This window comes from Colletotrichum paranaense (assembly GCF_030867605.1).
Source record: "Colletotrichum paranaense strain IMI 384185 chromosome Unknown Scaffold_15.1, whole genome shotgun sequence".
Classification (NCBI taxonomy): Eukaryota; Fungi; Ascomycota; class Sordariomycetes; order Glomerellales; family Glomerellaceae; genus Colletotrichum; species Colletotrichum paranaense.
In genome coordinates, this window is record NW_026848973.1 from 585,198 (window position 1) to 613,137 (window position 27,940).

The 27,940-nt window shown below is 54.5% G+C and overlaps 9 protein-coding genes across 9 annotated transcripts; 3 read left to right on the forward strand and 6 right to left on the reverse strand.

Moving 5' to 3' along the window:
• Positions 1-898: 898 nt before the first annotated feature.
• CPAR01_14397 (uncharacterized protein) lies at positions 899-1,725 on the reverse strand (the record flags this gene model as incomplete). Its single annotated transcript, XM_060498648.1, has 3 exons — positions 899-1,270; positions 1,370-1,544; positions 1,643-1,725. 3 exons carry the CDS (start codon positions 1,723-1,725, stop codon positions 899-901), a joined length of 630 nt encoding a protein of 209 aa, XP_060342709.1.
• Positions 1,726-2,212: 487 nt separating this feature from the next.
• On the reverse strand, positions 2,213-6,379 carry CPAR01_14398 (WD domain-containing protein; the record flags this gene model as incomplete). Its single annotated transcript, XM_060498649.1, has 4 exons — positions 2,213-3,061; positions 3,142-4,879; positions 4,933-5,960; positions 6,011-6,379. The coding sequence occupies 4 exons, from the start codon at positions 6,377-6,379 to the stop codon at positions 2,213-2,215; spliced, it is 3,984 nt and encodes a 1,327-aa protein (XP_060342710.1).
• An 800-nt stretch (positions 6,380-7,179) lies between these two features.
• On the forward strand, positions 7,180-13,264 carry CPAR01_14399 (uncharacterized protein; the record flags this gene model as incomplete). Its single annotated transcript, XM_060498650.1, has 3 exons — positions 7,180-10,102; positions 10,153-10,616; positions 10,670-13,264. 3 exons carry the CDS (start codon positions 7,180-7,182, stop codon positions 13,262-13,264), a joined length of 5,982 nt encoding a protein of 1,993 aa, XP_060342711.1.
• A 1,027-nt stretch (positions 13,265-14,291) lies between these two features.
• On the reverse strand, positions 14,292-15,682 carry CPAR01_14400 (eIF3 subunit 6 N terminal domain-containing protein; the record flags this gene model as incomplete). Its single annotated transcript, XM_060498651.1, has 2 exons — positions 14,292-15,206; positions 15,284-15,682. The coding sequence occupies 2 exons, from the start codon at positions 15,680-15,682 to the stop codon at positions 14,292-14,294; spliced, it is 1,314 nt and encodes a 437-aa protein (XP_060342712.1).
• Positions 15,683-16,291: 609 nt separating this feature from the next.
• Positions 16,292-16,852, forward strand: CPAR01_14401 (uncharacterized protein; the record flags this gene model as incomplete). Its single annotated transcript, XM_060498652.1, has 2 exons — positions 16,292-16,645; positions 16,784-16,852. The coding sequence occupies 2 exons, from the start codon at positions 16,292-16,294 to the stop codon at positions 16,850-16,852; spliced, it is 423 nt and encodes a 140-aa protein (XP_060342713.1).
• A 647-nt stretch (positions 16,853-17,499) lies between these two features.
• Positions 17,500-20,805, reverse strand: CPAR01_14402 (arid/bright DNA binding domain-containing protein; the record flags this gene model as incomplete). Its single annotated transcript, XM_060498653.1, has 1 exon — positions 17,500-20,805. The coding sequence occupies one exon, from the start codon at positions 20,803-20,805 to the stop codon at positions 17,500-17,502; it is 3,306 nt and encodes a 1,101-aa protein (XP_060342714.1).
• A 3,531-nt stretch (positions 20,806-24,336) lies between these two features.
• Positions 24,337-25,125, reverse strand: CPAR01_14403 (uncharacterized protein; the record flags this gene model as incomplete). The annotated part of the gene is made up of 3 exons (XM_060498654.1): positions 24,337-24,579; positions 24,704-24,808; positions 25,078-25,125. The coding sequence occupies 3 exons, from the start codon at positions 25,123-25,125 to the stop codon at positions 24,337-24,339; spliced, it is 396 nt and encodes a 131-aa protein (XP_060342715.1).
• A 1,193-nt stretch (positions 25,126-26,318) lies between these two features.
• Positions 26,319-26,588, forward strand: CPAR01_14404 (uncharacterized protein; the record flags this gene model as incomplete). Its single annotated transcript, XM_060498655.1, has 1 exon — positions 26,319-26,588. One exon carries the CDS (start codon positions 26,319-26,321, stop codon positions 26,586-26,588), a length of 270 nt encoding a protein of 89 aa, XP_060342716.1.
• Positions 26,589-26,770: 182 nt separating this feature from the next.
• Positions 26,771-27,166, reverse strand: CPAR01_14405 (uncharacterized protein; the record flags this gene model as incomplete). Its single annotated transcript, XM_060498656.1, has 1 exon — positions 26,771-27,166. The coding sequence occupies one exon, from the start codon at positions 27,164-27,166 to the stop codon at positions 26,771-26,773; it is 396 nt and encodes a 131-aa protein (XP_060342717.1).
• Between the last annotated feature and the right edge of the window lie 774 nt (positions 27,167-27,940).

Genomic DNA, 27,940 nt, shown 5'->3' on the forward strand with positions numbered 1-27,940 from the left:
AAACCACCAAAGAAGCCCTTTTGTTGACGACCATTGAAGCTGCTGCTATCCCCATCACATAGAACCAAACACTGGAATAGCGCCCCCGCGCTGGCAAGACCACGGCGGCTAGAATCGCAATCAATGTCGTCACCATTAGACAGTCTATAGATCAAATGGATCAAGATCTACAGGCTCCTGCTTTTCGTACCTATCCTCATCTCCCATCGCGGCATCACAACACCACCAAAAATCCCCTCAAAGGGCGCCAAACACACCAAAGAAGCCCCTCTTCCGTCCTTCATTCAAGCCCCCAAAACAAGCTAGAACCACCCACCAGAATCTGGCTCCTTCCACTTTCCCTCCATGTGAAAACTCTGTCGTTTCTGCGGCGATGGGTTCCCTTGTGCTGTGCTGACTTTGGTGTGTTGTTCAACTGTGGTAGGCCCGATGTGGGTCCATGGGGCCGAGAGCCCCGAAAACTTCGGTGCACCACCGGCCCTCGGCTCCGAAAGTGGCCACTTGGCCCGGAAGGTTCTTGTTTGTTCTAGTTGCGTCCGACTCCACTGCGAGGCTGAGATTTACTCTCTTCTGTATGTACTTTAGCTAGCGAGTGTCAAGATGGACAAAGTCAGGCCTCGTGGTAATTGTAGACGGCAATTATCGTTGCTCGTCGACGGGTTCAGGAGGCGTGAAGATGGTTGAATGCTGTCCCAGTAGCCAAGTAATATCTTGTTTCGATAGGAGTACCGCCATATTCTACAGACTATATCATCACATGTCTTCCCACACGCCCAGTATCATCAGCCTCATAGCCTCATGTCTCGTAGATGCCATAGAGTACATTGCCCTCCTCTATAGCCAGACCCTCTGCCTACCACAAACCTCAATGGTCACCCTCAAGATCCCTTAAGATCCCTCAATTAGGCTTCCCAACACCAACCTCAACCCTCCCCCTCTCAACAACCTCACAAACCCACCCCCCAAGCCCACCCTTCCCCTGTCCCGCGTTCCCAGCCCCCTCCCAAAACCAAACAACCTCCAACCCGCCCAAAACCCCCCTAACCCTCCGACTACAATTCCCAAACCCCGCAATCCCTCGAACGCAAACCTCTCTCAGCACCCTCCTCTGCGCGAACCCCATCCGCCGCTCCGTAAGCAGATACCGCTCCATCAACCCCGGCGTAGCCCAACTCCACGCGTTCTCGCGGTATGGAATCAGCTCCGTCTCGTGGTAGAGCTGTCTACAGACCAGCACCAGCAGTGTCAGCCCCCGTCCCAGGACTGCGGCCTGCTGTCGTGAAGACCTCTTCTTCTTGGTGCTGGTCTTGGTGGTGGTATCTCCTCTTTCTGGTTCCACTATCTGCCTCGTGGGGGATGAAGTAGTCGCGGGGACGGAGGTCCAGGGGTTCGCGCCGGGTCGGAGCGTGAGGCAGTGGAAGGATCCCGTTTTAGGGTCGTGGAGGACGTGGATGCCCATGTTGGATAGGAGGAGACGGTAGATCTTGTTGCGTATCTCTGGCGGGAGGCGCAGGAAAGGAGATTGCGTTCGGTTCAGCTCCCATCTGCGGCATGACAACTAGATCAGCATAACTCCCAATTGGCATTGTCCCGGGGGGGGGGGGTCAAGCGTAGCAAAAGACGGTACAGGGTGAACACTCACAGCTCAGCCTCCCTTGAGCCCGGCTCCGGTAGGTATCCCAAAACGCCATATCGTTTCCCCTTTGCATACGTCGCGGAATGCATGAGTTGGGGAAAGGATGTGGAGAGGTGGACGGCGACATACCTCCAGGCCGAGGTTGAAGGAGTGACATGTCGTTCGCACCACCCAGGGGGAAACGTGGGCGTGGGGTACCTGGTACCGTGTGGGGGGGTTTGGGGGAGAGTGAGGTGACCTGCCGCCCGGCCCGTGCTTCTTGGAGTGCGCCAATCGACGCAACGTAGTGACCAACCATGTGAACATTCTTGTTGCTATTCGCATCCAGATTATCTTCACGATCTACCATCCATTAGAATTCCCGACAATTGATAAGCTAGTAGAAGAAGCGCGAGACCGGATTTAATGCTACGTGGAATTGAGGATGAGCACAATAGAGGACAGGATGGGCATTAAATTATAAAATGCACGTGGGCGAATCACGCGAATAGTATATAGTACAGAATGAGCAAGGCCGAAAATCAAAAGATGGCTGTGCCGCCGTATGCATTTCGTCACTGGATATCGAAACCTCCCTTATACTGGTACTTCCGTCCCGTGGGTACAGACAGGACAACCCTCCCGCACTCGGTCCTTGAGCAAGCGCGCATGCGTAACCTTTGAGCCAACGCGATACCCGCTTCGGATCGACTCCTCGCTAGCCAGCCCAAAGTCGGCCTCTTGTCTCTTGCCGGGGTAAAGCATTTCCATGAGATGTGACTGATGGAAGACGTGCCCGCAAGCAAATCCAACCAAGGTTTCCATCTCGTACTCTGTGAAGGACTCGTGGCACTGAGCGCAGTGGCCAGGCTTCGGCGGCTGATGCGTGTGGCCGGGCTGTTCCACCGCCTTTGGTGCTTTGAAGAAGCTCTCTTCCACTTCCTCCGCACTGACCGGCGGATGCACGACGTCTCTGACCTTGACGTCGACATGATCCGTTGATTGAACGACGACTTCAAACTTGATTCCCTTCCGCTGCCCACTTCGCAGGTCATTTTGTGCGGCGGCGACCTCACTTCGGAGTACCCGCGCAACACCCGAGCTGATACTGTATTGAATCTCGTGTTCCTTCATGATGTGTTTTAAGCCCTCTCGCAAGCCTTCGATTTCGAGTCCTTCAGGAATGCGCCTCACGAGCTTGATGGGATTGATGGCCGTTCCGACTTCTTCGAGAAGGCCGCGGATGAAGCTTGGCTTGTCCATGCTGTAGTTCAACAAATCATCCCAGAGATCAGGGTCGTCTTGTTGCTTCGCAAAATCGATTGCCTTCTTGACATCCTTCAGTCGATCAATGATGAGATAGAGCGCTCGTTTCATCTCGCCTGTTTTGGAGTACAAATGTACCAACTCGTCGTCGTACCTGTACTTTTCACACTCTTGGACAGCCTGCGGTCGTTAGTTTGCAAACTAGGTCTCAGGAATGCCAGAGCATCGCCATAAATATTGTAGATATAGATTCTACTCACCTTCTCGAATTTGTAGGAGGTCGAGGACTTTAAAAAGCTCATCAAAAGGTCCCGATCGTACTTGGCGAACAGTTGAACAGCCATGTCCGCAAATTCGTTAACTTGGGATTGGCTGTCCATCAGCAGCCTGTCGCGAGTCTCCCCGGAATGCTCCTCTATTCCCTCGCCCTTGTACAAACCGCGCAGGTAGAAGAAGAGATATAGGTTGAGTTCCTTCTCCTCGAGCTGCGATACAACCACAGAAGGCTTGACAAGACCATGCTGTGCTTCGTCAACGAGGAGAGTGATGGCCTCCGAGGTAGCGGCTTCAAGCTCGTCTGGCCCCATGGTTCCGAGCTTTTTGTTCGGCACTCGCAATCCGATGAAGCCGGGAATGTCGTCAGTCACTGCTTCGGCGAGATGGTTGTCGCGGATCAAGCGGAACGCAGAGTCCGCATCTTGTAGCTTGATGTGGCATTTGAGCGATTCCCTGAAGCGTCCATTTGCCTCGTGTAAGCGTGCCAATGACTCCATCACAATCTTCCAGTCGCGACCCTTCTCACCCCCCTCGACGCTGTCCTCTCGTACATCGCGGTACTTGAGCTGGTTATCCAAGGCTGTGGTGACGGTCTTGATGTCAAAGAGATCCGTCGGCCAGCGGTCTAGCAGTTCTCTGAATCTCAGCTTGTCTGCCTGAATGTAGTGATTCAAGACGACTTCGTAGATTGTGCCTGGGATCGGCGGGTACATCGGCTCAGAAGGAATGTAGTCCGTGATCTCGTCGAACTTGTCGGCGCCAGCAAATGTCCAGACCCATTTTTCCCATCTGTCGGGAGAGCCAAGGACTCTGCTACACACTTTACCGGCTTCAGCCCAGCTACCTGCCTCAATCAGCTCCCGAATCCAAAGCTCGCCGATGCGTCTCTTCTCCCTCTGCGCCGAGGAATTAGGCTGTCTTGCTAGCCCCGTAGACCCCATGACGGATGAGGCATCGTCAAAGTCCTCTTGGCTGCTTTGCTTTCTGTCTGGCGTTGTTGGAACGAGCTCATGAAGGTTCTCTGGAGGTGCAGCCATGATCTCGGGGTGCTCGTCAAGCAATTCCCATGCTTTCTGATAGTCTTGGTGCTCCAGCAGCCAGCCCAAGTGGTCGCCAAGGTCTCTCTTCGTTCCGAGAATGAAATCGAATGGGCTGTGGATGAAGATCTTTACTCCTGGCTTGATGAGGTTGGGATGGACTGTAGGAGTTCCTGATCTCCGGGCGCCACTAACTGAGCTCGGGAGCTGCGTGCTAGAGACACCGTCTCCGCTGTGTCCACTCCTGATACTTGCACCAGAGCTAAATAGTGTCCTAGGATTGATGGCGGCATTCCACATATCTGAGCCAAATCCAGTGATTGCTTCCAGGGCTCCCTTGGATGAAGCCACCGCCGAGGCTGCGTTCTGTGCAGGGAGAACGCCGAGATGGTAGTCGCCCGATGACAGCCTCTCATATCTGCTTACACTAAGGCCATCTTTATCGACTTCGGCTTGCGAGCTCAGGTCGATTAATCGGAGTTCCGGTGGTAAATTGTTCTGTCGGCGTCGTATTCCGCCAGATGGCTCGCTACTCGCTGACGTTGTTGATAGTTTCGATTTGTGACCCTTGCTGGCCTTCTCATCATCATCGTCTTCGTCGTCGTCCGGTAATACATATGCTAGTACAAGGAGAAGATTTTGGGTATATAACGAAATTCCAGAAATGATGCAATCCATACGAAGGCTGCGCGGATATCAGCTACAGATCGCTCCAACGTGCCGGGAGGGTATACTCACTGTTTGGCGATTTCGGCACGTCCAATCGACTTTTCACCAGCTCGCTTACCAGTACCAACACTGCCGGGGTGGACGTGGATGATCCAGATTGTGCCTCCCCAGCCAACCAGTAGCCTCTCGATCTTCTTGGTACTTGAGGTTCCTTGTTGCGTTGAGCTTTCGGGTGCCTGTGTTGAGCCAACGTCTTTGCGTCCGGCCTCCCCGTCTTCGGTCTCGACAGCTTGCTCGTCGATCCATTCGACGCGTCCTTTCCAGACGCTTGCCATGGTCTCCCACTCATCTGTTTGAGGACGATCTACGTGGCCAATGCGTTTCCAGGCGTCGTCCGCGTCGGCACTCTCCAGATGCAACTTTGACCGCATAATCTTCACGCCATGCTCGTTCAGCCAGACTACGTACTTTCCGGACAGTGACCACTTGATATTATTGATTGTGCCTTCGCCAGAGTGCAGGATCGTGTCCTTGCCTGTGTTGGTACCCAAGCCCATGCTACCAAGCCAGCCAGAAGCGGTGGCAGCCGCCGTTCCGACGGTCGTCGAGGTGCTACGGCCCGGCTGGCCTCCGGTCGTTAGGATAAGTTGCCCAGCGAGACCACCCGAAAGGTATGTCCGGTCATTCTTGTAATCGGGGGAGAGTGAGACGGCTTGCACAGGACGCGCAAAGTTCCGCAACTGAACATCCTTTGTATCTACGAGAGAAAAGACGCAGACGTTGCCGTCCATGGACGATGTAGCGATGTGGACGTTATTAGAGGGTGTGTTGGAGACGGGAGAAGGATCCTTAGGCCTTCTCGAGGCGGCGGCAGGGGAACTGCCCGACTGACGAGAAGGCGGTCGTTGTTTTGCGACGCTCTCAGCAGCTTCTTGAGCAAGTCTTTGCACTGCTTCTGACCTTGCTGTCGGCAAGGGGGGTGGGTTTGGGGAGATGGAGATGCTGGTGATGGAAGCGGAATGGGCATGATACACACGGAGAGATTGGAACATGGGCAGTTGGATGACATGGATGTTGCCGTTATGCGTTCCTATGATCTAGTCATGGTCAGTTGCCGCATATAAATGCACTCGACAGGCAGTCTTACCATCTTATCACCCGCGACGAGGAACGCGCTGGTGGCATCACCATTGCGGTAAATGGGCCCCAGGTGTTGAGTGAGCCTGGCATACTTCAGCCGGGGCTCCTCGTCATCGTCTTCATCGTCGTCATCGTCATCGTCGTCGTCGTCGTCTTCTTCGTCATCTTCATCGTCCTCGTCGTCCTCATCATCGTCTTCCTCGTCCTCCTCTTCCTCCTCCTTGTTGTCCGTGCCATCACCGTCCTTCTTCAATTCTTTCTCGGACTCGGTCGCGGCCAATTTCTCCGGCGCAGTCACAGTCTCGGCCGTCTCAGGCTCTTTGCCTTTCTGGGCAGCGGTGGGACCATCGCGATCGGGATCGGAAGCGTCCGTCATTGTGCTGGATGTACCGTCAACTGGAGGCTCGCATTGGCATTGTCGTTTGGTCGATGGAGTACCAGAAAGTCGGCGGGCCTGGGCGGGGATGATGAGGCAATGGCTCGGCCTGGCGTAGAGAAAGGCTGCAATGGAGGGATCCGAGGCAAGGAACGGAGCTACCCTGAGCTTCGGATCGGGTTCGACGAGCTCCTTGGGGTGGCGTCGCGGTCTGTTGAGGTTTAGAGGAAGCTTAGCTGCTCTTCGAATGAGTTGTCGCGGAAGTCCGCTACGTCACGAGGCGTGCTCGGTACGTACCGAAGAGCTACGATGGGGAGCTTCCACAGGCACCTACTCAGCAGCACCTACCGGTAAGGTACCCTGGGAAGAACTGCGATGTGGTGCACCTGCGCCTGAGGCACAGCGAGAGCTTGTTCCTGACAAAAAGCACAGTACCTAGGTATCTGGGTGGGCCCCTGGTAAGCTGTCCACCAATCGCGTAGGCACCTCTGTAGTGGTGCCCCTCCCCCACCCGTCAACCCAAAATATAGTGGATTGAGCCTGCCCGTTAGACCTATGTCGCTGACTTGTGGTGCTGGAAGCTTTGATTCGCGTTCTTGGGCTGCTGGGACGCGACTCCAACAAAAAAAAGAGTGGAAGTATCACCACCATCACCAACTTATTGCCGCCGTGTCGAACGTCCAACAAAGCGAACGTCGCACCGGCTGCCGAGGCTGTGATGGCCAACCCGCCCCTTTCAGACACTGCACCCCTCGGACTGCTCTGACAAGACCCCCTAATAACTCACATGGGGGATCACAATGGCGTCCATCAAGTCTCTGGGCCTGCACCAGCCTAGCGGCCTTCAATACACAGCTCACGAAGATGCCCCGCCGTCGACCTACACATGGGAGATATCAACTGACCCCGATCATAACGAATACGACGATACCACCGATGTCGAAGATGAGCTACTGGTCACCAAGAACTGCGTCGTTTGGAGTCGCGGGGGCGTCTTTCGCAAATCCTACAAATTCGATCTGGAAAAAGAGCCCGTCACCCAGGCCTTGCTCGCTTCCTTTCCCACGTCCGACTACAGTAAGAAGACGCCGCAGCAAACTCCGAAGAGCAAGTCTCCAGATACTTCGACCGAACCCCGTCGACTATCCCGAGCGTTAGTTGTCTTCCTACGCACGCAAGCACACGTCTACTTCCTCTCCGGCACGAGCCATGTTGTCCATATGCCTTTCGAGGTCGAGGCCGCCTGTGCCGCACCCCAAGGTGTCATCATCCAGCGCAAGCAGCGAGGAGATGCCACCGCGCCCGTCTCCCTCAAGTTTCCGAAAGTGCCGCCCAACTCCTTCGTCTCCTCGCAAATCACCGTCACTTCCCCTCGAAGCTCACAACATACTGTCTTTTCCGTGGAGGGCCTGAACAAGCCCAAGTCGCTACCCTTGAGGCTAAGCTCGACACTCGGAAACATGTGGGAGGGTCCATTGGAACAACCAGACTCGCATTGGCCCCGCCTGGTGTGCCTATTGGATCCCTTGCAAGAGCTGGGGCTCATTGTTGCACGTCCAGACGGTGCCGCCCGAGAGAAGAGGAGGAAAAGTACAACAAAAACACCATGCTTTCTGGATCCCGCAGAGGAAATATTGCATATGGAGGAAATCAAGCATCCCGGTGCACCCAACACCAAGAATGCTGAGCCACTCATTCTCGCTGTCACCATTAATAGGGAAGCAAGCACATATGCAGTATGGAGAGTGACATATGTCAAGAACGAGGACCCCTTCATCGGCCGCCTTAAGAAGGACAAGAGCAGGGCAGAGCGTCGCCGTAGCTCCATGCAGCCGCATTTCGCCGCCAGCGGTGCCTCGACGCCAGTTCAGACAAACTTTCGGGAGAGCTTTGGTGCGCCCTTGCCAGGGAAGCGATCCAGAAAGAGTGAAAAAGTCGAAAAGCCGGAAAGGGTTGAGAAGCCGCTGGACCTGGTCTCTTCGTTTGATCTGGACAAGGAATCCGGTGCCAACCGGAGGCAGTCACGGCGAGTGAGTTCGATGCTGGCTCGAGCTGATCTCTCTGCTTCTCAAGAACGCTCAGTCTTCTCCGAGCAGCCCTTAGCTGGCCCAGCACACGGCGGATCTAAACGAATCGAGTCTTACGGTAGTCAAGGGCCTAGACTTAGTGGTGGCTACAGCTCCTTCAACCAAAATCAGACCATTCATCCAAGCCTTGGCAGTCTGCTCGAGGCTCCCATCGATGGTGTGTTGGAAGAACTTCGAGCCGGCGGTGACTTTGAGGGTTTCCATAACATGGGCCTTGACGACCATGTTTTCGATGGTCTGTCTCAGGAAATGATGTTTACAAAGATCCAGTCTATTTCTCTGGATAATTCTAACGTGCGGTATTCCTTGTCCAAGCAGCCTGCTCGTGAGCATTGCAAGGTCTTCATCTTGACAGCACCACAATTCGCCGTAGACGATCCCCTCCGCGGTGAGCTGCTCATAGGGATCCAAGACTCCCTCGACAAGAGGCTGCAGCTCCTTACGATCGACCTTCAACGAGGGCCCCGTTTCCTTGTTCCACCGAAGCCTGGTAAAAGCTCCACCTCGTCAGAAGATCCCGTAAGACTAGCTTGCGGCGCTCTTCGGCGGGCTCATCACGTTGTGGACTCTTGCAAAGTGACCGACGGCGACATTTCGGTTATACTCATTCTATCTGAAGGGCATGAGGGGCGTAGGGAGCTCAGCATACAGGCGCCATGGAGTCAAATTACAGCCATCAACCTTCCTCCAATGTCGCTCGAGAATGTGAGGAGCTTGCATTACCGCGGCCGAGTTGTCGACAGGGATGTCCGACATCGCAAGTCTGAAAACATTGAGGTTGCGAACGGAAATGTCGGAGCGCTAAAATACTCGAAAGCAAGGGGTATCGTCGACATGGTTGATGGTGATGGCAGGCACCATCAGATCCAAATTCAGCTCCAGCCTCGCAATCACCAAGTGCAGAAAGTGCTCGATGCCTGCCGGAGCATTCTTCCCGCTTCTCACGCTGAGAAGATGTTTCCTGGCTGGTGGCATATCATGATATGGTTAAAGAGCGAAGAGATTGAAGTCGCCGATGCCGAGTGGTCAGCCCTGGTCATTCAGCTTCTAGCCATCTATCTCGCGTTGGGCAAGGCCAGCGCCACACAAGAATCTCTTACAAAGCCGTCAAGAGGCAAACGGCGACCACAGTCCGGCTCATTCGGGTCAATACAGGACGTCGAGGACTGGAACACTTTACATTTATACGAAACCCCCAATGCCCTAGGCTGCCCGAGTTGGCAGCAAACAAGAGGCTGGGACTGGACCCTCGAGGAGGATGGCAGCGACGATTTCTTCAGCCCGCCCAATCCTGGTCTTAGAGATAACAAGTTCATGTCGACTCACATTCAATACGCCAAGGGCTACTTAGCATCTCCCCTTGGCGAGAAGGCCGTTGGCGCCAATGGCTACCTTCCAACCGGGCAGCAACGAAGTGCAGAGAACCGTGGCAATGCCGCCTGGAACGTATTCGTGGCTCTTCATCTCCTACTTGAGGAACAAAAGTTGGAGATCATGACACCTGAATATGCTTCTCCGGGTACGGCGCCACTGCGGGTGGTCATGTGTCAAATCGCCCGTTGGCTGGGATGGCACGACTTTGTCGCAGTGTACGAGCTGGGAATTCAGGAAGAATTGGAGTCTCGCTACGATACAGGTCAGTAATTGGTTTTTTCAGGAAACTTGGAGAGATACTGACAGGAACAGAACTCCGCCTTGAAGTACCTCTTGCGCAACCGTCGGGCGTTGACTTTGACATCTTCCACTGGATACAGACGTGTCTTGCCGCCGGCCAATACCACCCCTTCCTTACCTTAGCGAATCTTTATCACTCTCAAAACTTGAAGGCTGATCAAGAGCACCTCAAAGATTCCAGATGGGCATCTATCACGCCAAGAACACTCATGTTCAAGCGGCTTTTCGAAAAGCTTACACCCAAAAGCAGCGCCGCTAACATGGTCGAAGCCATGCACTCTGCAGGCATTAGCAGTCGGGTGCTTGAAACCCTTCCCGAGGCTGTGCTTGCGCCGCTCAAGGACTCGATTGCTAGATGTCAAGCCCGGCCACCCGCTTCATGGCCCAAGGATCTGTTGGAGCTTGTCAACCGTGGCGATATCAGCATGGTTCTGGCGCCAATCAAGAAATTGCAGAAGAGCGGCGCCAACATTCTTGTCAGTATTCTTTGATCCCAGCCTCCCCGATACTCTGTACTCACAAGCCATAGACACCCACGCATAATGCGTCATGGGACTACCGGACTATTTGCCAAAGCGTTGACGAGTACAATAATAACGGTTACGACGAAGGGCAGGGAACCGAGCGACAGGCTGTCATACGGGCATTATTCAAAGAGGACCGTCGCCTCAACGAAGCCCAGAATCTCCTCTCCACTCACAGAGCTCGTGTTGTCCGTCTGGAAGCCGATGCAGCGTGGTCAGAGAGCGAATACCTCGAAAGACAAAAGGAACTTGTGTCTAGAATTGCCACGGGCACTCTGGCCATCCCTGCTGGCCGAGCGCTCTTGTATTACAGCTTACGATACCCGCTGTTGACGCAAAAGTTCCACGTAGCCGGGTTCAATCTGAATTGCGTCGTTCGTCCAACAAATGTCACCGTCGGTGTCGACAAGGCACTTTTCACGGAAGAAAAGGTCTGCTGGGGGTTCTTCCACCAGGGCGTGGCGGCCGGACTTGCCATTTCTCCAGAGGCCAAAGGTATTGACACCTCTTGGATCTTGTACAATAAGCCTGGCCACGATCTGAGCAATCGGCACGCTGGCTTTCTGCTTGCTTTGGGCCTGAATGGGCACCTCAAGGGTATCGCGAAATGGGTTGCTTTCAAGTACCTCACTCCCAAGCACACCATGACTTCAGTCGGTCTGTTACTGGGGCTCGCTGCGTCTTATATGGGCACCATGGACTCACTCATCACACGTCTGCTCTCTGTTCATGTTACTCGCATGCTTCCTAGGGGTGCTGCGGAGCTGAACTTGTCCCCCTTGACGCAGACTACGGGTATCATGGGCATTGGTCTTCTCTATTGTAACAGTCAACACAGACGCATGAGTGAGATCATGATGTCTGAAATCGAGCATATGGATGAGGAAGACGAAGACGAGCCACTTCGAAGCGAGTGTTACCGGCTCGCCGCCGGCTTCTCACTTGGCCTGATCAATCTCGGCAAAGGCAACGACCTCCGCGGGCTCCACGACTTGAGGCTGACCGAAAGCCTCATCACGATTGCTACGGCCACAAAGAAGGTCGAAATGGTACACGTTCTTGACCGAGCAGCAGCTGGCGCGGTCATGGCCCTCGCTCTGATTTTCATGAAATCAGAGGACCATATCGTAGCCAGGAAGATTGACGTACCAGAGTCCATTGTTCAGTTCGACTACATACGGCCGGATATCTTGCTGTTGCGAACCGTTGCAAAGAACCTAATCATGTGGAACGAGATCGAACCAAAGTTCGAATGGATCTTGGAGAGCCTTCCCAAGGCGTACCGTGTCCGGTATAAGCTGGTCAATACCACCAAGCTGAAGAGTACAGACCTACCATTCTTTAGCATCGTTACTGGAATCTGCTTCTCTATCGCGCTGCGTTATGCGGGCAGTGCGTCAGTGAGGGTACGAGACCTCTTGATACACTACCTCGACCAGTTTATCCGTATATCTCGGATACCTGCCACGCCACGGCCACCTCCACATGACTATCCCATGTACGACGAAGAGCTCGCCCGGTCCAATGCGCGGATGTGCCAAGATGTTCTCGCGCTCTCCGCCGCCATTGTCATGGCCGGCACCGGTGATCTTGTCGTGCTACGTCGCCTTCGTCTACTGCATGGCCGTGACGATCCAGATACCCCTTACGGCTCGCACTTGGCTGCACATCTCGCCATTGGGTGTCTGTTCCTCGGATGCGGAACAGCCACCTTTGGCACGAGTAACATGGCCATCGCCAGTTTGCTCATCGCGTTTTATCCCATCTTCCCCACCTCAGTTATGGACAACCGCTCTCACCTCCAGGCCTTCCGCCACTTCTGGGTCCTGGCCACCGACCCTCGCTGCCTAGTAGCGAAGGACGTCGCGACGGGCCAACCGATATCGGCACCGATCGAGATCCGCAGGAAAATGAACGGAGCCCACGACGCAGAGGATGTCGCTGTCGTCCGCAACACGCCTTGTCTCCTACCTCCTCTGGCCGACATTGCCAGCATCCGTACCGACGCAGGGCCAGCCTTCTGGGACCTTGAGATCGACTTTGAAAAGAACCCTTCGCTCGTCGACGCCTTTAGACAGAACCAGAGCCTCTACCTCCGCCGGCGTCCTGCACAAGAAGCACCCTTCACGTCGACACTCCGCGCTCTCGGACGGGACGCGCTAGCTGACGTTACCGACAACGGCACACGGGACCCGATTGAATGGATCTTTGGCCTCGATGCCCTCCGCGACCTAACATACGCCGAACGCGCCACCGTTCTGGACCGTAGCACAAGCTCCGAGGGCGCTGCTAGCGAGACCTCGGGGTCCGCGGTGGATGCTCGTCTCGTGCTGGAGCGGAGCATGGACGGGTCCTCGCGGGAGAGGCTCCTGGGGTTGAAGATGCTGTTTGAGTGGGCGGATCGGCGTGCGCAGCTTGATGCAGGGGCTTGGGCTAAGAGCAAGGCTGCCAAGGCTGGCGGCAGTAGTGGTGGTGGAGGTGCGGAAGGGGAGAAGAATCAGGAGTGGTGGATGCGTGATAGCGTTGTTGAGGAGCTCAAGGGGCGGGTGTTTATGGCTGGTCGCGAGGACGGGGCGGGACAGAGTCTCAGAAGCATCTGAGGATGTGTTCGTGTGTGGGTTCAGAGAAGACGGAGATTAGATTATCGTTATGAGGAAACGTGTTATGAAACGAACATTCATCTTTCCGTATCGTCTTATGAAGTATCGCCTGTCGTTCAGTTGCGTTTGATACGAGGAATTATATTTCCGGAGTGATGTCTACAGTAATGCTATCTGGCCAACTGTCGATCTACGAGAGATATGATAGATAGATGGCTGGATCTTAAGGGAAGATAGCCTCGCGTATCCCATGATCTGTTAAATGGCGCCGTTACTTATGTACCATCCTCAGTGGACCAAAGTGGAAGAAAAAGAAGAGCCAGCCTGTGTCACTCGACACATCACCACTTCATGTAAGGCATTATTTTTCAAACTGATAACATTTCAATAAGTGCGGTGAATCTACTTTCATCCCCCCATCAGGCTCTCTCCTCTCTCTCTCTCTGTCTGCTTCTTCAAGCCCCCCTTCCTTCACCCCTCTCGACTCCCACCCTTCACTTAGCCCTTTTGGGAAGGGGGGGGAAGATCTCCTCCCCGTTTTTGCCCTGAACGCCGTGCCAATGCAAAAAGAAGCCTCGGGGATGTCTGCGCGTGTGTGTAATGTGTGTGTGTGGTGTGGTGTGTGATATGACCAGGATCCTCGATTCTTTTCCCGAAATCCGCCCACATCAAACGCCCCTTTCCACCAAATCTCGTCCCCCGAAAGAGAAGCTTCACCTCTCAGACCATAGAGGTGAGATGCTTCATGGTTGTCGTAAATTTGGCGGGGCAGGTTCTATCGTGTCATTGTAAAAAAAGAAAACCCGGGTTTTCTCCCCCCTTCTTCTTTTTGGATCACCAAAAAAACAATTTCCCATCTTTTTTTGTACGGTAATCGTCTTGAAATCATATGTGATTCGTGTGTGGCCATTAAGCTAGCGATTCTTCTTCATGCTTGCCCTTCTTCTCAATAATCCCAAAGCATCTGCTGCAGCTTTTGCTTCTGCTCATACTGGTGTTGGCGCCGCTCCGTCGGGGAAGCCAGATCCTACTTGGAGACGGCGGCGGTGAGCACCTGCGTGCGGAAGAAGCCGCCCTTCGTCTTCTCAATGACCTGCTGGTAGACGTTGTTGGGCGGGTGGTTCATGATGACGGTGCCCTCCTGGCTGTCAATCTTTGCGTCGAGGCGGGTCTCGCGGATGAGGTTGACGATCCACTTCTCGCCGTCGTCGGGGTTGAGGCCGAGCTTGGCGGAGAGGTCGCGGATGTTCATGCGGGAGAAGATCTTGCAGTAGCTCTCGCAGATGAGGTGGCGCGCGGCGTCGACGAAAGCGTCGGACGACGACATGAGGAAGAAGTCGGCGCGGCAGACCTCCTCGGCCTTGCGGAGGGCCTCGCGGGCGGCGTTGAAGTCGTGGGCGACGTACAGGGCCGAGACGAACTCGGTGACGGGGTCGGCGTACTCGTAGGCCTCCTGGCGGACGTAGCGGATAATGTCCTTCATCTGCTTGGCCTGCAGGGAGGAGTTGCGGGAGCGGGAGCGGCCGGTGATGACGGCGGCGATGAGGTAGCGCAGGACCCACGGGCAGGCGGTCTGGATGGTGTTGATGTAGGCGGCGGAGAAGAAGAGGTCCAGGATGGGCTCGCGGGCGGCCTCATGGTTGAAGAGGGGGAAGAGGGCCCAGTGGACCAGCATGGTGCGGTGGTCGAGCTGCGCGCGGGGGTTGTTGAAGAGCTTGCTGTCGATGCTCTCCTTGACCTTCATAATCTCCTCGACGGCAGAGTCCCAGTTGGTGGTGAGGATCTCGGAGGCGAGCTTACCCCAGGTAGCAGAGGCGACGCGGTCGTTGTCGGTGGACAGGACACGGAACTGGTACAGCAGCTCGGCAGCGGCGCCGTAGTTGCCGCAGCGGAACTGGAACTGGCCAAACTCGTACAGGGCGTTGACCATCTCGATGGTGACCTGTTTTGGTAGCATTTTAGTCAGCATATGCGCCCGTGTATCACCTCCGAAGCTAGCAGGGACACAAGGCCACTCACATCGTGATCCTTTTTCAAGAACTCCAAGTTGGCAACCTTGTCGCTGCGCAGGGCGCCAACGACGTCCTCGCGAGTCAACAGCTCCGATATCTTGGCCGTGTCCTGCTCGTACTTCTCAAGCTGCGCAATAACCTCGTTGCGCTTCTTGGCGTACTCGGCAGGCGCCTCGGCGCCGCCGTTGAGGTCCTGGTACAGCTGGGCGACGTAGTCGGCCATGTTGGTATCCTCGAGCAGCTTGATCTTGCCGGCAAGGATCTTGCGGGCACCGGCATCGTCGCCCTTCTCCTCGGCACGGCCGGCCTCGAACTCGATCAGCGGGAAGACGAGGTGGCGGGACAGCTGCGACGCGAGCTTGGGCAGGATGCTCTCCTCGCCGAGGGCGGCATAGACATCCTCCATGATGGGCGAGGTGTATTTTCGGGTGGTGGATGAGTGTAAGTGTTGTCGGTCGGGAGGCAATTTTGGAAAATACCGGATCGAGAAAATCGAGGTATGGAGTCGTCGCCTGAGGGGAGGAGGAGGAGGGAGGGGGGTGTGGTGTCGTCGGCCGTCCGGTTCGGGGTCTGCGCGATCGTCTTTTGCTCAATCTTTTCCTTCCGCTGAGGGGCAGAAAGAGTTTTGGGCATTTTCGCCAAAGGGCAGGTTTGGTGGGGGGCTTTGTGCCGTGGTTTTGCCGCTCCCGCCTAACGCCTGAACCACTGGAAGGACAGCTTTGTTGTATCTTGGTGGCCCACGGGTAGCTTACCTAAGAACGTCTGCAACTCTGGAAAACTGTGGGGTATTGTCGGTGAATTCAACGTCAAGTGCACGGTCCCTCGACACGCTCCCAATTGATCCGAGCTTCAACCGGCGCGAATCCCTTCATCACCAGAAACCTCTGTACCGCTCTCCGTCCCAGCTAAAGGTCCAATCAAACGCCCAACAGAGCCCTGCCCAACCGAATCCTCGCCGTCTCTGTGCCTCGAAACGATACCCATCGACTTAAGCATCCGAACCACATACTTCAAGATGCGCTCAGCAGTCAGGAGCGCCGCCCTCGCCCGGCCCCAGCTCACCTCCCTCCTTACCCCAAGAACAACCGCCTTCCTCCCCTCAATACGCTTCTCCTCCACAACCGCTGCCACCGAGACGACAACGACTAGCTCACCAAAGACCACAGCGAGACCGTACGTCGTCAGCCTCACCCCCTCGAACCAATTCCCCGTCTATGCGCGCACAAAGGCCGCCGGCTCGTCCAAATTCACCATTGTCAAGAAGATTGAGGGAAACAAGAAGGCGTTTGCACAGGATCTCGCCCGCGAGGCTGGCTTCGCCGAGGCAGAGGTCAAGCTGAACCCCATCACAGGACACGTTCAGGTCAAGGTACGTCGGAGCTCCTTTCTTCTCGCAACCATAGAACTGGTTTGGGGGGGGGGGGGGGACGGAAACCATTCACCCTTCCTGAGCCCAATTCTCCGGAGTCTCTCTACTGTACTAAGTCGAATTCTAACAATATCATAGGGCTTTCACGTCGAAAAGGTCAAGGAGTGGTTGACCACCGCATTGGGGAGCCCTGCAAAGACGGCATGAATGTCGGGATATACGGTGTGCGGTTCGCTATTTAGCGAGACCGAGTTGTATAATCAGGAATTGTATCATACCAATAGGAGCAAAGACGGTCAATTGGCTGGTGCTCTATGCTGAGGGTATGGATTGAAAAAGTTTGGTACGATACTGCGCCATTGACTTAGATATATGGCGATGTACTATTAGCTCCATAAGCAATACTTGAGCAAAGACTCCTCCTCGTCTCACAGCTGAGACAGTGTGATGACTAAATTTCAGTCGTCACCTCAATACTCGGATCTCTAAACTCTTCGCACAAGTCCAGGATCACCACTTATCATGTCATTGATACAAGCCGTGTTTGGATGTGGTCCGTGAGGTATTCTTGCATTTCCGCGTTATATATACACCTATGAAAGACGGCCCTTTGACCAAGTAGCCTCGCTCCATGCTCCCAGTAAACTCCCGTCAACACGCCGAAAGTCTTTTTTTGGTTACAACTCTTATACAAAGACGTGCCATATACATCTAAACGCCTCGTTCGGGCGCTCAGGTCCCGAGCTTCGGTCTTGTCTTCGGCCCATCAAAACCATATGGTGAAGAAACCTGCACCGAGCTTGATTTTCCCCAATCTTTTGATTTAATCCATACATGAAAAGCCATGACGATACCTATGACTCTAGCGAGGCGTAGGCAGCAAGATTCCTCATCACTCCGTCTTTTGTCCATTCGGGGGATCGCATCATCATCATCTTGAAGAGGCTTTCTTCCGATGGTAATGAGTCCGCGGGGACTAAAGAGTTAGGATCATTGGGATCCCTTGCCTTCTCTGCTAGTCTCCGAAGGGTTGAGATGCCAGACGTCGCAATATAAACCAAGCCCGTGTCTCGACCTGCGGGGTCCCCTTGACCACTCCGCGTTTGCCATGGTTGCTCGAATTGAGCTCCAAGCACTTGGACAAAGTGATAGAGGGATTGAGCAAAGCCGTTGCCACTGGATAGCCATGATTTGGCGATTCCTGTTTCATATCCGGGTGCGAGGGATGCGATGATGTCTGTAGCCAACAGACCCTGCATGAGCCAAGGCTTCCGATCTTCGACAAGCCTAAAGAATTTCTCGGGAGCCTCGATGTGTGCGACGATAGATTCTGGTGACTGGATGGGAATAACTGTGGTGGCCAGAGCAAACGAGCGCGTCAACAGGTCGTATGGTGGGCTACTGCTGGCTTCCGTAGCAAAGAGGGTCTTGTAATGCGTCCTGTTTGGTTCGTCGCGAGCCAGGAACCTAGCCAATGCATCGACGGCATGGAAAGTGTACGTATGGACTCCAGGCTGGTAAGGTGGGAAGTAGAGCTTATTGTCTACCACAGACGGTCCAGGTGCTGGTGCAAAAGAGAGCAAAAAATGCAATAAACACAGCGCTTGCTCGCGGCCGGGAATTTCGACTGCGCCTGCGATATTAGACAGTAGAATAATGGCGTCTTTCATAAACTCGAGGGTGTTTGCGTTTGTCCGGAACAACATGGTTCTCGTGCCGAGATATCTGATCACAGCGCAGAGGAACTTGATGACCAGCTCGTCGCCCAGAACCAGATGGTTTTCGTTGGAAGCTTCAGGGAAGGAAAGGTTGCGCAAGATGGTGATTACGCAAGAGAACCGGTCAACAGCACGGTCAAGTTCGTACTCGGGGGTTCCAAACTTAGGCAGCTCCTTCACGCCCATCTTGTCGGTCCAACAGGCACGAGCCACGTCCTCGTAGGGAGTCAATTGAATGTCTGACGAAGCCTCCTCGGTGTTTTCGACAAGCAAGTCCAATTGGTCCTCGGCACATTCAAGTAAAGCTTCGATGAGCTCTTCGCAGTACTTGAGGTGGATGTGCAGAGCCTGATGCTGCGTAGAAGTGACAGCGGCGAGGGTGTCAAGAGCAAGCCGTACTTCGCCGTGGATTCCAGACTCCAGACTTCGTGTCAGAGCATGCAAATCCACGTATCCAAGTTCGTATGGGGGTGGGATATCTGGCTTCAAGCCCTGGAGCTCCAAGCCCTTCAGGTCGAAAGCTCGAATATTGATACCACCATAGGTCTCAAGAGGGCGAGCACTGGGTGTGTATTCGTCCGATTCTTGAGCTAGCCGCAGCATACGGGGCTTGATCGAAGCTGCCATGGGGTTTTGGTCCAGTCCTGGGGGAGCAGGCATGGGCAGTCCACCACCTTTGACAGACGCAGGAGAAGCTGCTGGAAATCCTTGGGGGTGGCCCGGCGTCGGTTCTACGCTGCGAGACAAGCTATTCCGGGCATGGCCTTGCTGTGCGCTCGCAGGCGTATGTGGCCCCGGAGCCTGAGGCGTTTGGAAGCCATTGACAGACGGAGGCTGCCCGCTAAAAGACCCTTGCTTGACGGGAGTTTGAGCTTGAGGAGGCATTGGCGGTTGTCCGGACTGCATCATTTGCTGCTGCTGTTGAGGCGGCATCGGCCCTTGCGGAGACATTTGTTTTGTGGGTGTTGTTTGGGGTTGGGCGCCTGGCGGCATTGGCTGGTTAGGCATACCCTGTTGCTGCTGCTGTTGCTGCTGTTGTGCTATCATGCGTTGTCGACTTTGCTGCGCAACCCAAGCCTCCTCGAATCTGAGTAGATTTCTTTCGTAAATCTCCTTCAAAACCTGGGGTGCCTGGGGAATCTGGCCTGGGTGAAATCCAATATTGTTCGAAACATGAGGCCATTGATTACCAGCAGTTGTAGGCTTGTAACCTCCCTTGCTCTGCACGGCTTGGAATAATGTCAACAGATTGACGGGTCGGTTGCCGATGACTGGGTTCGCGTCCAGCTGTTGACCCTTAGCGGTCATGAAAGTAGTGAGACTCTTCATGAATTGCTCCGGGTCGGTTCGTGGCTGCATCTGTCGCTGTTGGGGTTGGGGCCTCATACCGCCCGGGGGCATCTGACCATTAGGCATTTGCATGGGCTGCTTCGGCATCATCCCACGGCCTTGCGCCATATTTTGAGCCTGCATCTGAGCTGCCATTTGCATGTTCTGCATATTTTGCATGTTCTGCATATTCTGCATGTTCTGCATTCCCTGCATCGTTCCCTGTTGCAATTGTTTCTGAAGCCGCGCCTGGTAAGCTGCCATTTGTTGGTGCTCCATGGCATTCCGCGGTTGCATGTTGGGGGGCAACATCTGGTTCGGCATTTGGCCCATTTGCTGGGGCATCTGTCCCATCTGCTGAGGCATCATGCCAGAGCCCGCCATCGCACTCGGGTTGGGGGAGGGTCGCGCGGGGGAAGGTGAAGGGTTGAAGTTCGGATTATAGCCTTGAGGCATGTTGGGCATGTTTTGTTGCATGAAGTGGTTCGGTTGCGGAGTGCTGTGCTCGGAGGGATTCGGTGACGCTTGAGGCGCAAATTGTTGCGCACCGGGGGAGAAAGGGTGTGGCGACGCGGTCGCAACTCGCTGAGGCACGCTTCCGGGTCGCAACTGATTCGCCATGATGGGTGAAGGTGTCGCGTTCGCAGAGCCGTTGGCTTGAAGATGGGGATACGGCGAAGGTTGGCCTTGCGCCTGTTGGGGCATACCGGGTTGATAGCCGGGAAAGGTCTGAGGCGTTTCGGAGCGTGACGTTGGCAGCATGCCAGGGTTTTGTCGCGGTGAGCCGGCGAGGCTGTCTTCGCGAGGACGAGGTCGTTTCGATGGAATAACGGGGTTTGTTTGATAGGCGGGATTCTGAAAGGATGACGGAGAGGCGTTGCGCATTTGGCCATTTTGCATTGCGGCCATCTGCTGTTGCTGCTGCTGAACCTGCTGTTGCTGTGCCTGCTGAGCCTGCTGGGGATTGGCAAACTGGGCGGGATTGAAATGGGCAGGACTGCCCATGAAGGCGGAAGGATCCATCATGGCTCCGGCCGCGTTAGGATCGTTCATGTGTGGGAAGCCGTTGCCATTATGGTTGGGGACCGCGGCTTCGTTCATCCAGGTGCTCATGGTTGAGGTCGTCTGGCGCGACCCATGGAGCGATTGCTGGGGAAAATTAGCGACTGCAACGAAATAAGCCAAGGGCCATTGAGATGGAGCAGTAAATGGATGAGATGGGGAGTGACACGGCAGCGGCTTGTCGCGATGCAGACTTGTCGCGCGTCGCGGTTGTGTGTGGTGGATTGGACGTGGTGCGTGGTGCGTGGTGCTGGGGGGAACGAGCGAGCGGACGAGTCGCAGGTGTGTGGGAAATCAGCAGTGGAGCCAGCCGCTTTTGGGGGATGAAGTGCGCTGGGCTGGGGTGGGCACGACTGGCGCCGGTTTTGGGGGGGAGCAGAGCAGCCCGGTCCTTTCCTCAGGTCGTCGGGTCTGAGTCGGCTGGGAAGGTGGCTCTAGCAGCTGGCTGTGCGGCGTGCCTTCTGGGGGAGTGAGACTGGGAAGGAAGGCTGTGGCGCACAGGGAAGGGAAAGAGTGAGTGAGAGAGGCTAGAGGGTTGGAAAAAATGGGCAAGGCAGAGAGGAGGAGCATGAAATGAGCAACGCAACACAGCCAAGCCAACAGGCAATCCTCAGACTCACGAGACAGGCGAACAAGAGGCATCTTGTAAGCTTAGATTATTCTCAAGTGACTAGCCACATATGGGCTGGGAAGCGCGCAAGGAACACAAGGCAAGGCAGCAGCGATAAGGGGGGAAAAGGCAAAAAAGAGGCAGAGGCGATGCGAAGCCTGCAGTGCCCAGGATCGCGAACTCGCGCAACCACAAGCATCAGCAACCACATCGACAGGTGTCAACCATCAAGAAGGAGACATCATCGCATCGAATAGAGGTCACGAGATGATGGAAACAGCACTTACAACTCTATCGGCGGCCCGGGGGTGATCGGGATGGGGGTGCGAGGATTGGGAAGGGGGAAAAAAAAAAGGGTACGACTTTGGGGCGGCGGCGGAGGGAGGCAGTACAGCTTCGGGTCGGGACAGGCCAGAACAGAAAAGCAGAATAAGAAGAAAGCCTCAAAGCAAAAAGCGATGGGGTGGGCAAGCGACCAGCAGCAAGCAAGCAAGCAATGCAACAGAAAGGCTGAGAGAAGAACGAGAGAGAGAGAGAGAGAGAGAGGGTGTGCCTGGTCTTACCTAACAAATGCTACTCAAAAGCGATGGACAACAGAAAGCAAAAGTAGCTTTGTTGGCGGCGGCGTCCCGAATCAGAGGCAAAGGCTGCTGCAGCTTGGAACACTGATGAGAGCCGGGCTGAGAGTCGTGGATATCAGAATTGGAAGGGAGGGTCGATGAACTGTGAACTGTGAACTGGAACTGAGCTGGCTTCCCATTCAAACTGGACGCGACCGAGTGAGAGTGTGTCCTTAGGTTCCTGGCTGTGTCGTGTCTGTCAAGTCAAGTCCTGCTCCTGCCTGCTTCTTCCAACTCTCGACAAATCAGCAGAGACTTTGGGGGGCTGTGCTGCTGCTCCATTGGTTTCATCCGCCCACCGCCAGGCAAATGTTCCCAGACGCGCTTCCCTTCCGTCTACGGACTAGCGTTGTTTGGACTCGGTGGAACCCAGAGCCCGGAGAGAACCGAAGAGCCAATGAAATGTCTTTGTTAGTGGTCAGATACCAGAGCAGTGTCTGCTGTTAACATTCTCCATCAGTGTCTTACCAAACACTATCAGATTGGTGTCCACCAAGTAACGTCCGCGTATTACTTCCCTCTTCCTCCAAAGAGTCACCTAAACCGCATCTGCTCACCTCGGGCAGAATTGCTGCTCTCACTATACCGGATGTGATGAATGGTGTTTACCGCTGTTGTTGTCGAGTCATCCTCCTTCCTCGTGATAGGTATCAGCGAGCATTCCGATGCCCATGTTCCCCAAGTCGTCTGCGCTTGTCCATCCCCATCTGGAGTTCACAGTCACGATGACCCTCTCCTTCTCTCTCTGTGCCGATCATCGTTCCGAGGTAGTGTCGTATGGTCTTCCTTCTCATTTCCCATGATCGAGCCTGGAGTGCCTTCCTCAAATCCCCGTCTCTTTTCAACATAGTTCTCGAGCCCATAAGGCCGATAAACAAGTCACTGTTTTCTGCCTGTATGGCATATCTGCATGATCCCCGAGACCAATCCCAAGACTTCTTGAGCATACAAAAAAATATTCCAGACAACAGTTGGTGCCGCCTCTGGAACGACACATTTTGAGCGCCATGGGTTCCGCTTGTAAAGAATGCCCGCTCATATGACGATTATGAAAGATCGTTTTGCTCTGGTATGTCCTGTGCATATCCTTCAAAAGTTGATATGGCTGTCCACGGATATATTTTCTTCGACCAAGCGGTCTGCTTGGGTCGCAGGAGTACGGGAAAGAAATGAAAGCAGAAGAAGCCTGTCAGTCGAAAGAGGCGTGAATAGAGAGTAGGCAGCCAGATGCCCGGGTGCAAAGATGGAAGGCGACGAGCTACCTCGCGAAAGATGATCATGTCGTGAGGCGATAACAGCGTCTGATAGCAATGCCACATCCGAAACCTGCATCGAGTAGTTGGAAGATGGCGGGTATGTAGATAGGTGTGTAGGTGTGAGAGCGAAGGAATGGCAATGTGACAGACTCAACTCGATCCAGCGTCACGGCAGCCAACTTTAGCAAGCCGTATTACGTCGCACGTCGCTCCATCATTGCGCCTGGTTGTGCGTTTCCCTATCACCATCCGCAGGGGTGTAAGAACACGGCGTCTAGTGTAAGTGGGGAAGGCCTTGCCTTGTGCAGATGGTAGGGGAAGGTCGGGGGCGCAGAAGTCTGCATGATGTGCGAACCGAAGGAAGCAAACAAGTCGAAGAAAGGTAAAGGAGACGAATTGCCGCGTGTGGTTGTCGTCGTCGTTCGAGTAATAAATGTTGCATCTCGAGACTGCCGCCGTCGTTCGTTGTCCATGGCTAATTGCTGCAGGATGCCCCGCCAATGAAGGCCCCAAAGAAGCTAATGCGGTAGAGATGCATGCTTCCCAGTGACATGGCTCAGGTCGAAGCGGCCATCACATCCCCGTCAGAATCACCCAACATCGGCGCCAGTGATTCTCGGACAGCCCATAATGAGACTTCCATTTCTGCTGTTCGTTGGCACGTCGGCAGACACACGATAGAAACTGAAGCGTCGAAACTCTGCGGCGGTCTCCGAATTGGCATATATCAAATGGTCTCAGCCAGAAGGTTTCGAGTCTCTTTACTGGCATGGCGCCACGGTAAGGGTAGGTCGCAGTAGCAGTGGCAGTAGCAGAAGGCTGTAGCGATAGCGGTAGCGGTAGGGTCCAGGCTGCTCTCAGGGTTGTTTCGTCATTTCTTTGGCGGGATCCCATGTCTGGCGCAGTTTGGCCTGGCCCGGTGCCGGCCCCGTCACGGTCATGGCCCGCATGGCTAGTCCTAGAAGGCTTTCTACTCGTGCCTGCGCTCGATAGTTTGCTGTTGCTGTGTTGCAGTGATGCTTGGGAGGTTTTTTTCGGGTCGATTGGGCTTGAACTTGTCCGGTTTTTCTGGCCACTTTTGGGTCCTTGTTCTTGACTACCGGTCAAACATGAAGAGGGACGAAGGCTGCGGCACTGAATGAAGCCTGAAGGCCTGGCCATTCATGGTAGTCGCTGGGTTGGAGATTCTCGCCCACTGGGTCCAGATACGGCCAAGCACCCTGGTCGACCCCGTCCGTCGAGTGGCCCCAGACAGGCCATGACTGTTTCGACCCTTTGTGGGAGGGAGTCTGCCCTCAGCGTCCTCTGCTGAATCGACGTGTTCCTGGCGAAAGCGAGGCTTGACCGAATTTCTCTCACTCCATCGACTTTGGTTTTTTTTTTTTTTTTTTGGCGACGGTCGTCTTTTTTCGAGGTCGAATGATCCGTTGTTGTTGTTTCCGGGTCCAGCTGGTAGAACTTACAAGGTCCTGACGGTGGGAAAACGGTGGTGAGGCCTTGGGAGGGGCTACCGTTTCCAGATCAGCAGACGCCGGTGTCAACGGCCCGTAAAAGAGCGACAGCGCAGACTGGAGAGAATTGCAATAATCTTGCAACGACGAGGAAGAGCAGGAAAGGAAAGCAGCAGAGAAGTCAGGGAATGGTCAGAAAAGAGGAGGAAAGGGAACGGGGGCAGGTTGGGCGATTTATGTGAATTAGAGTACATGGCGGATGTACCTCCGTGCTGGTACTGGTGCTGGTGTCGGTCCTGCGCTCCTCCCAGTTCGGACCCATTACCTTTACAGTGCCTGCCCGTCCCTGCTCGACGGTGTCGGACAAGTGCAAAACGGTAGCTAACCCCTCCGATGAGCTGGGCACTTCCTGCCTTCCTAACCTTTGATTCCATATTTACTCCGTCCGGCGGGTGATTCTCCCAATGTCTTCGCTTTCGTGCCATCCTGTCCCTTGTTTAAGGTAACTCATGGAAAGAAGGAGCAAAGTTGGGCTGAGGAAGTTGCAGCCACCCATGTGTCATGCGGGTGCTGGTGGGAACGAGGAAGGAACGTTTGTGACCCGATTGAAAGGCGAGGAAGGTACCTGCCCACCCGACCTTCTGAGGAAACTTGGCTGCCAGGTGAAGCAGGTGCGGGTGGTCAACGTACCTCAGTTGCTTCCTTACCTCAGGTACATTAAGGTAGAATAAGCAGGAAGATAAAGCAGGAAATACCAGGCCACTTCAAGGTGAGACCTGGTATTGCAACGAGAGGAAAGAAAACCCTTTCGTGACTGCCTTCCCAGCTGCGTGCTTTCTGTGGGAATGGAGCTGACGTCGGGGCGGGCTTTGGGGGGAGCGAGGGGGTAGGGAAGCCTCGGAAATCAGCCATCATCACCTCCCGTCCTCCCCCATTCTGATAGACGCCTCATTTAGACCGTGTCAGTAAGGTACTGAGTAGAAATGGTCGGGGTATTTCACTTGTACGCACCCGTCAATGGTTTCTGCTTCTTTTCAGCCGTCTGTTCCCCTCTCCTCCCATCATACACCTTGCTCACGCCATCTCAATCATCCCACCGAATTTCTCGTCTCTCTTCACGTCGGATGTGTGCTCCTACAAATACCTTACGTTCAGGTACCTACTTTCAACAGCAAGAAGATCCTCCATCCAGCAGTAATTGAGGACCAGCTCTGCATATCCACGTGTGCCCCCTTTTTCTCCGATTCACGTTATTGCGAGAGACACGCCCTGTCGAATAGCAACATGCAAATTCCTGCCTCATCTCATCTCATCGCTTGCTCCGGCCTTTCTTCCCCGCCGTTCCTCAATCTCGCGCCCTTTCTACCTTAACCCACAGTCCAATCCAATCCAATCCAATCTAAACCCAGTTCAAACGCACGGCTTCGTCTTTCCCTTTGGCCTTTGGCCTTTGGCCTTGCCACGCTGGCTGTGTGGTAAGGTAGCTGGTTGGTTGGCTGCTAGGCCCGGCCTGGCGCATCTTGTCTCTGCCACGCCGCTCATCAAGGATGGTAGCTTCGGATCCTCTTCTCGTCTCTATTTTTCAATAACCTTTTGTTCCCTTTTTCCTGTCTCATTGCGGCCAAACATGGAATGGATGTGCTGCTCCGCGCGAGGGCACCTTCATCTGCCTGGATTCCCATGGCTTGAACCCTCCTCGGCTATCTTTCCTGTTTGTGTTGCCGTGCCTCAGTGCCTCAGGGTAACCGTAGGTAAGGTAGGTATTGGATGGGGATGGAGGTCCAAAGTAGTCTCCATTCATGGATGTCACCAAGCCCAGCATCGGCCCCATCCGGGAGATGATGGGACGAGAGACGAGACGTGGATGCGCACACTGCACTGCACTGCACTGCACTAACCACACGAGATTGAAAACCACCATCAGCGCTTGCTTCACATCACCTCCAGCTTTGCTCGATCTTGACAAATCCCTGTCAGATGTGCCACTACTCGATCTTGTACAGCCTCCATCAGGAAGAAGAACTTCCAAGCATCGATTCCCACCTCAGCCGGCGCCATTGCTATTTTATTTCGCTCGCATCACTTTGCCCTTCGCTTCACCGCTCGAACCGATTCAGACTCATACCTCGACGGTTCCCATGTTTCTCCACTCTTGGGCACCCTTGTTGTTGTGGCCAAGCACCCAAGATGCCGGACCGCATGGATGGCCCGCCATTCACATTTACGAATACAAAAGCGTCCCTCCATCCTCGCCAAACCCCCCTCACCAACCCTGAGGCAGTCAATGCCAAAGTTCAGGGACTGCTTAGGTAGAACGTCGCGGGCATTGAGATAGCTTCTCGTTTCGCTCCCATTACAATGCAAGGAAAGCTCCAAGCTTTTGAGCACATCCTGAAACAAATCATCGCCATCACGGGCGTGAGCGTTTCCTGGTGGGTGCAGATCTGCCCAAGAAAAGGCGCACCATCCAACCATCCATCATCATCCCTTCCGAGACCCAAATCTGACCAGCAAACGCCAAAGCTTTAACGCCCGCCAGCCTTGATCTCGGCCCACCTCCCCTCACACCCGACATGGCGAAATCTCATGGAAATCTCATGATTTGTAGTGATTCAGTTCCATATGAGTGTGAGCGTACAGGCTTGCCGCTCTCCGATATAACGAAGCAAGCATCCGTAGCAAGACTACATTAAAAAAAGAACTGACTGGGAGGCCTGCCTTTCTCATGGAGCGCGAGCAACAAAGTATCCCTTCTCTCTCAGCAGGTTGTGCTCAGTATTGGAGCACGGTATTGGTGCGAGATCTCAAATTATCTTCCCCTTAACAGTCAGGATAATGGTACAAGACCATCAGAAAATGAGTTTCTGGCAACACTTGCATACATGGTATGTACCACAGGGCGATGAGCAGAGTTCGTCGAGTCCTGTTCTCCTCTGCTATCCACGGATAGTCCAGACTCCAGCATCCCTCCCCGCCATCTCACCCCCCCTTGTGCTACCGTCCCTTTCCCAGCCCTGCACATCCGCTCTGTGACCAATCTGCACTGAGCTGGTTCAAACGGAACTTGTCTAGCGTAAACGTCGGCTCCACTACTTCTGTGGGGCACAGACCTTCGACGGCGCCGCCAACCTGGATGCCCGATGTTTGTTGTTGGTTCTGCTGCTCCAGGTCATCCCGATACCTATTTATCCTGTAGATGATTGCTATTATGTTATGAGAGACAACAAGTAGGAAAGCATTGATGTCCAT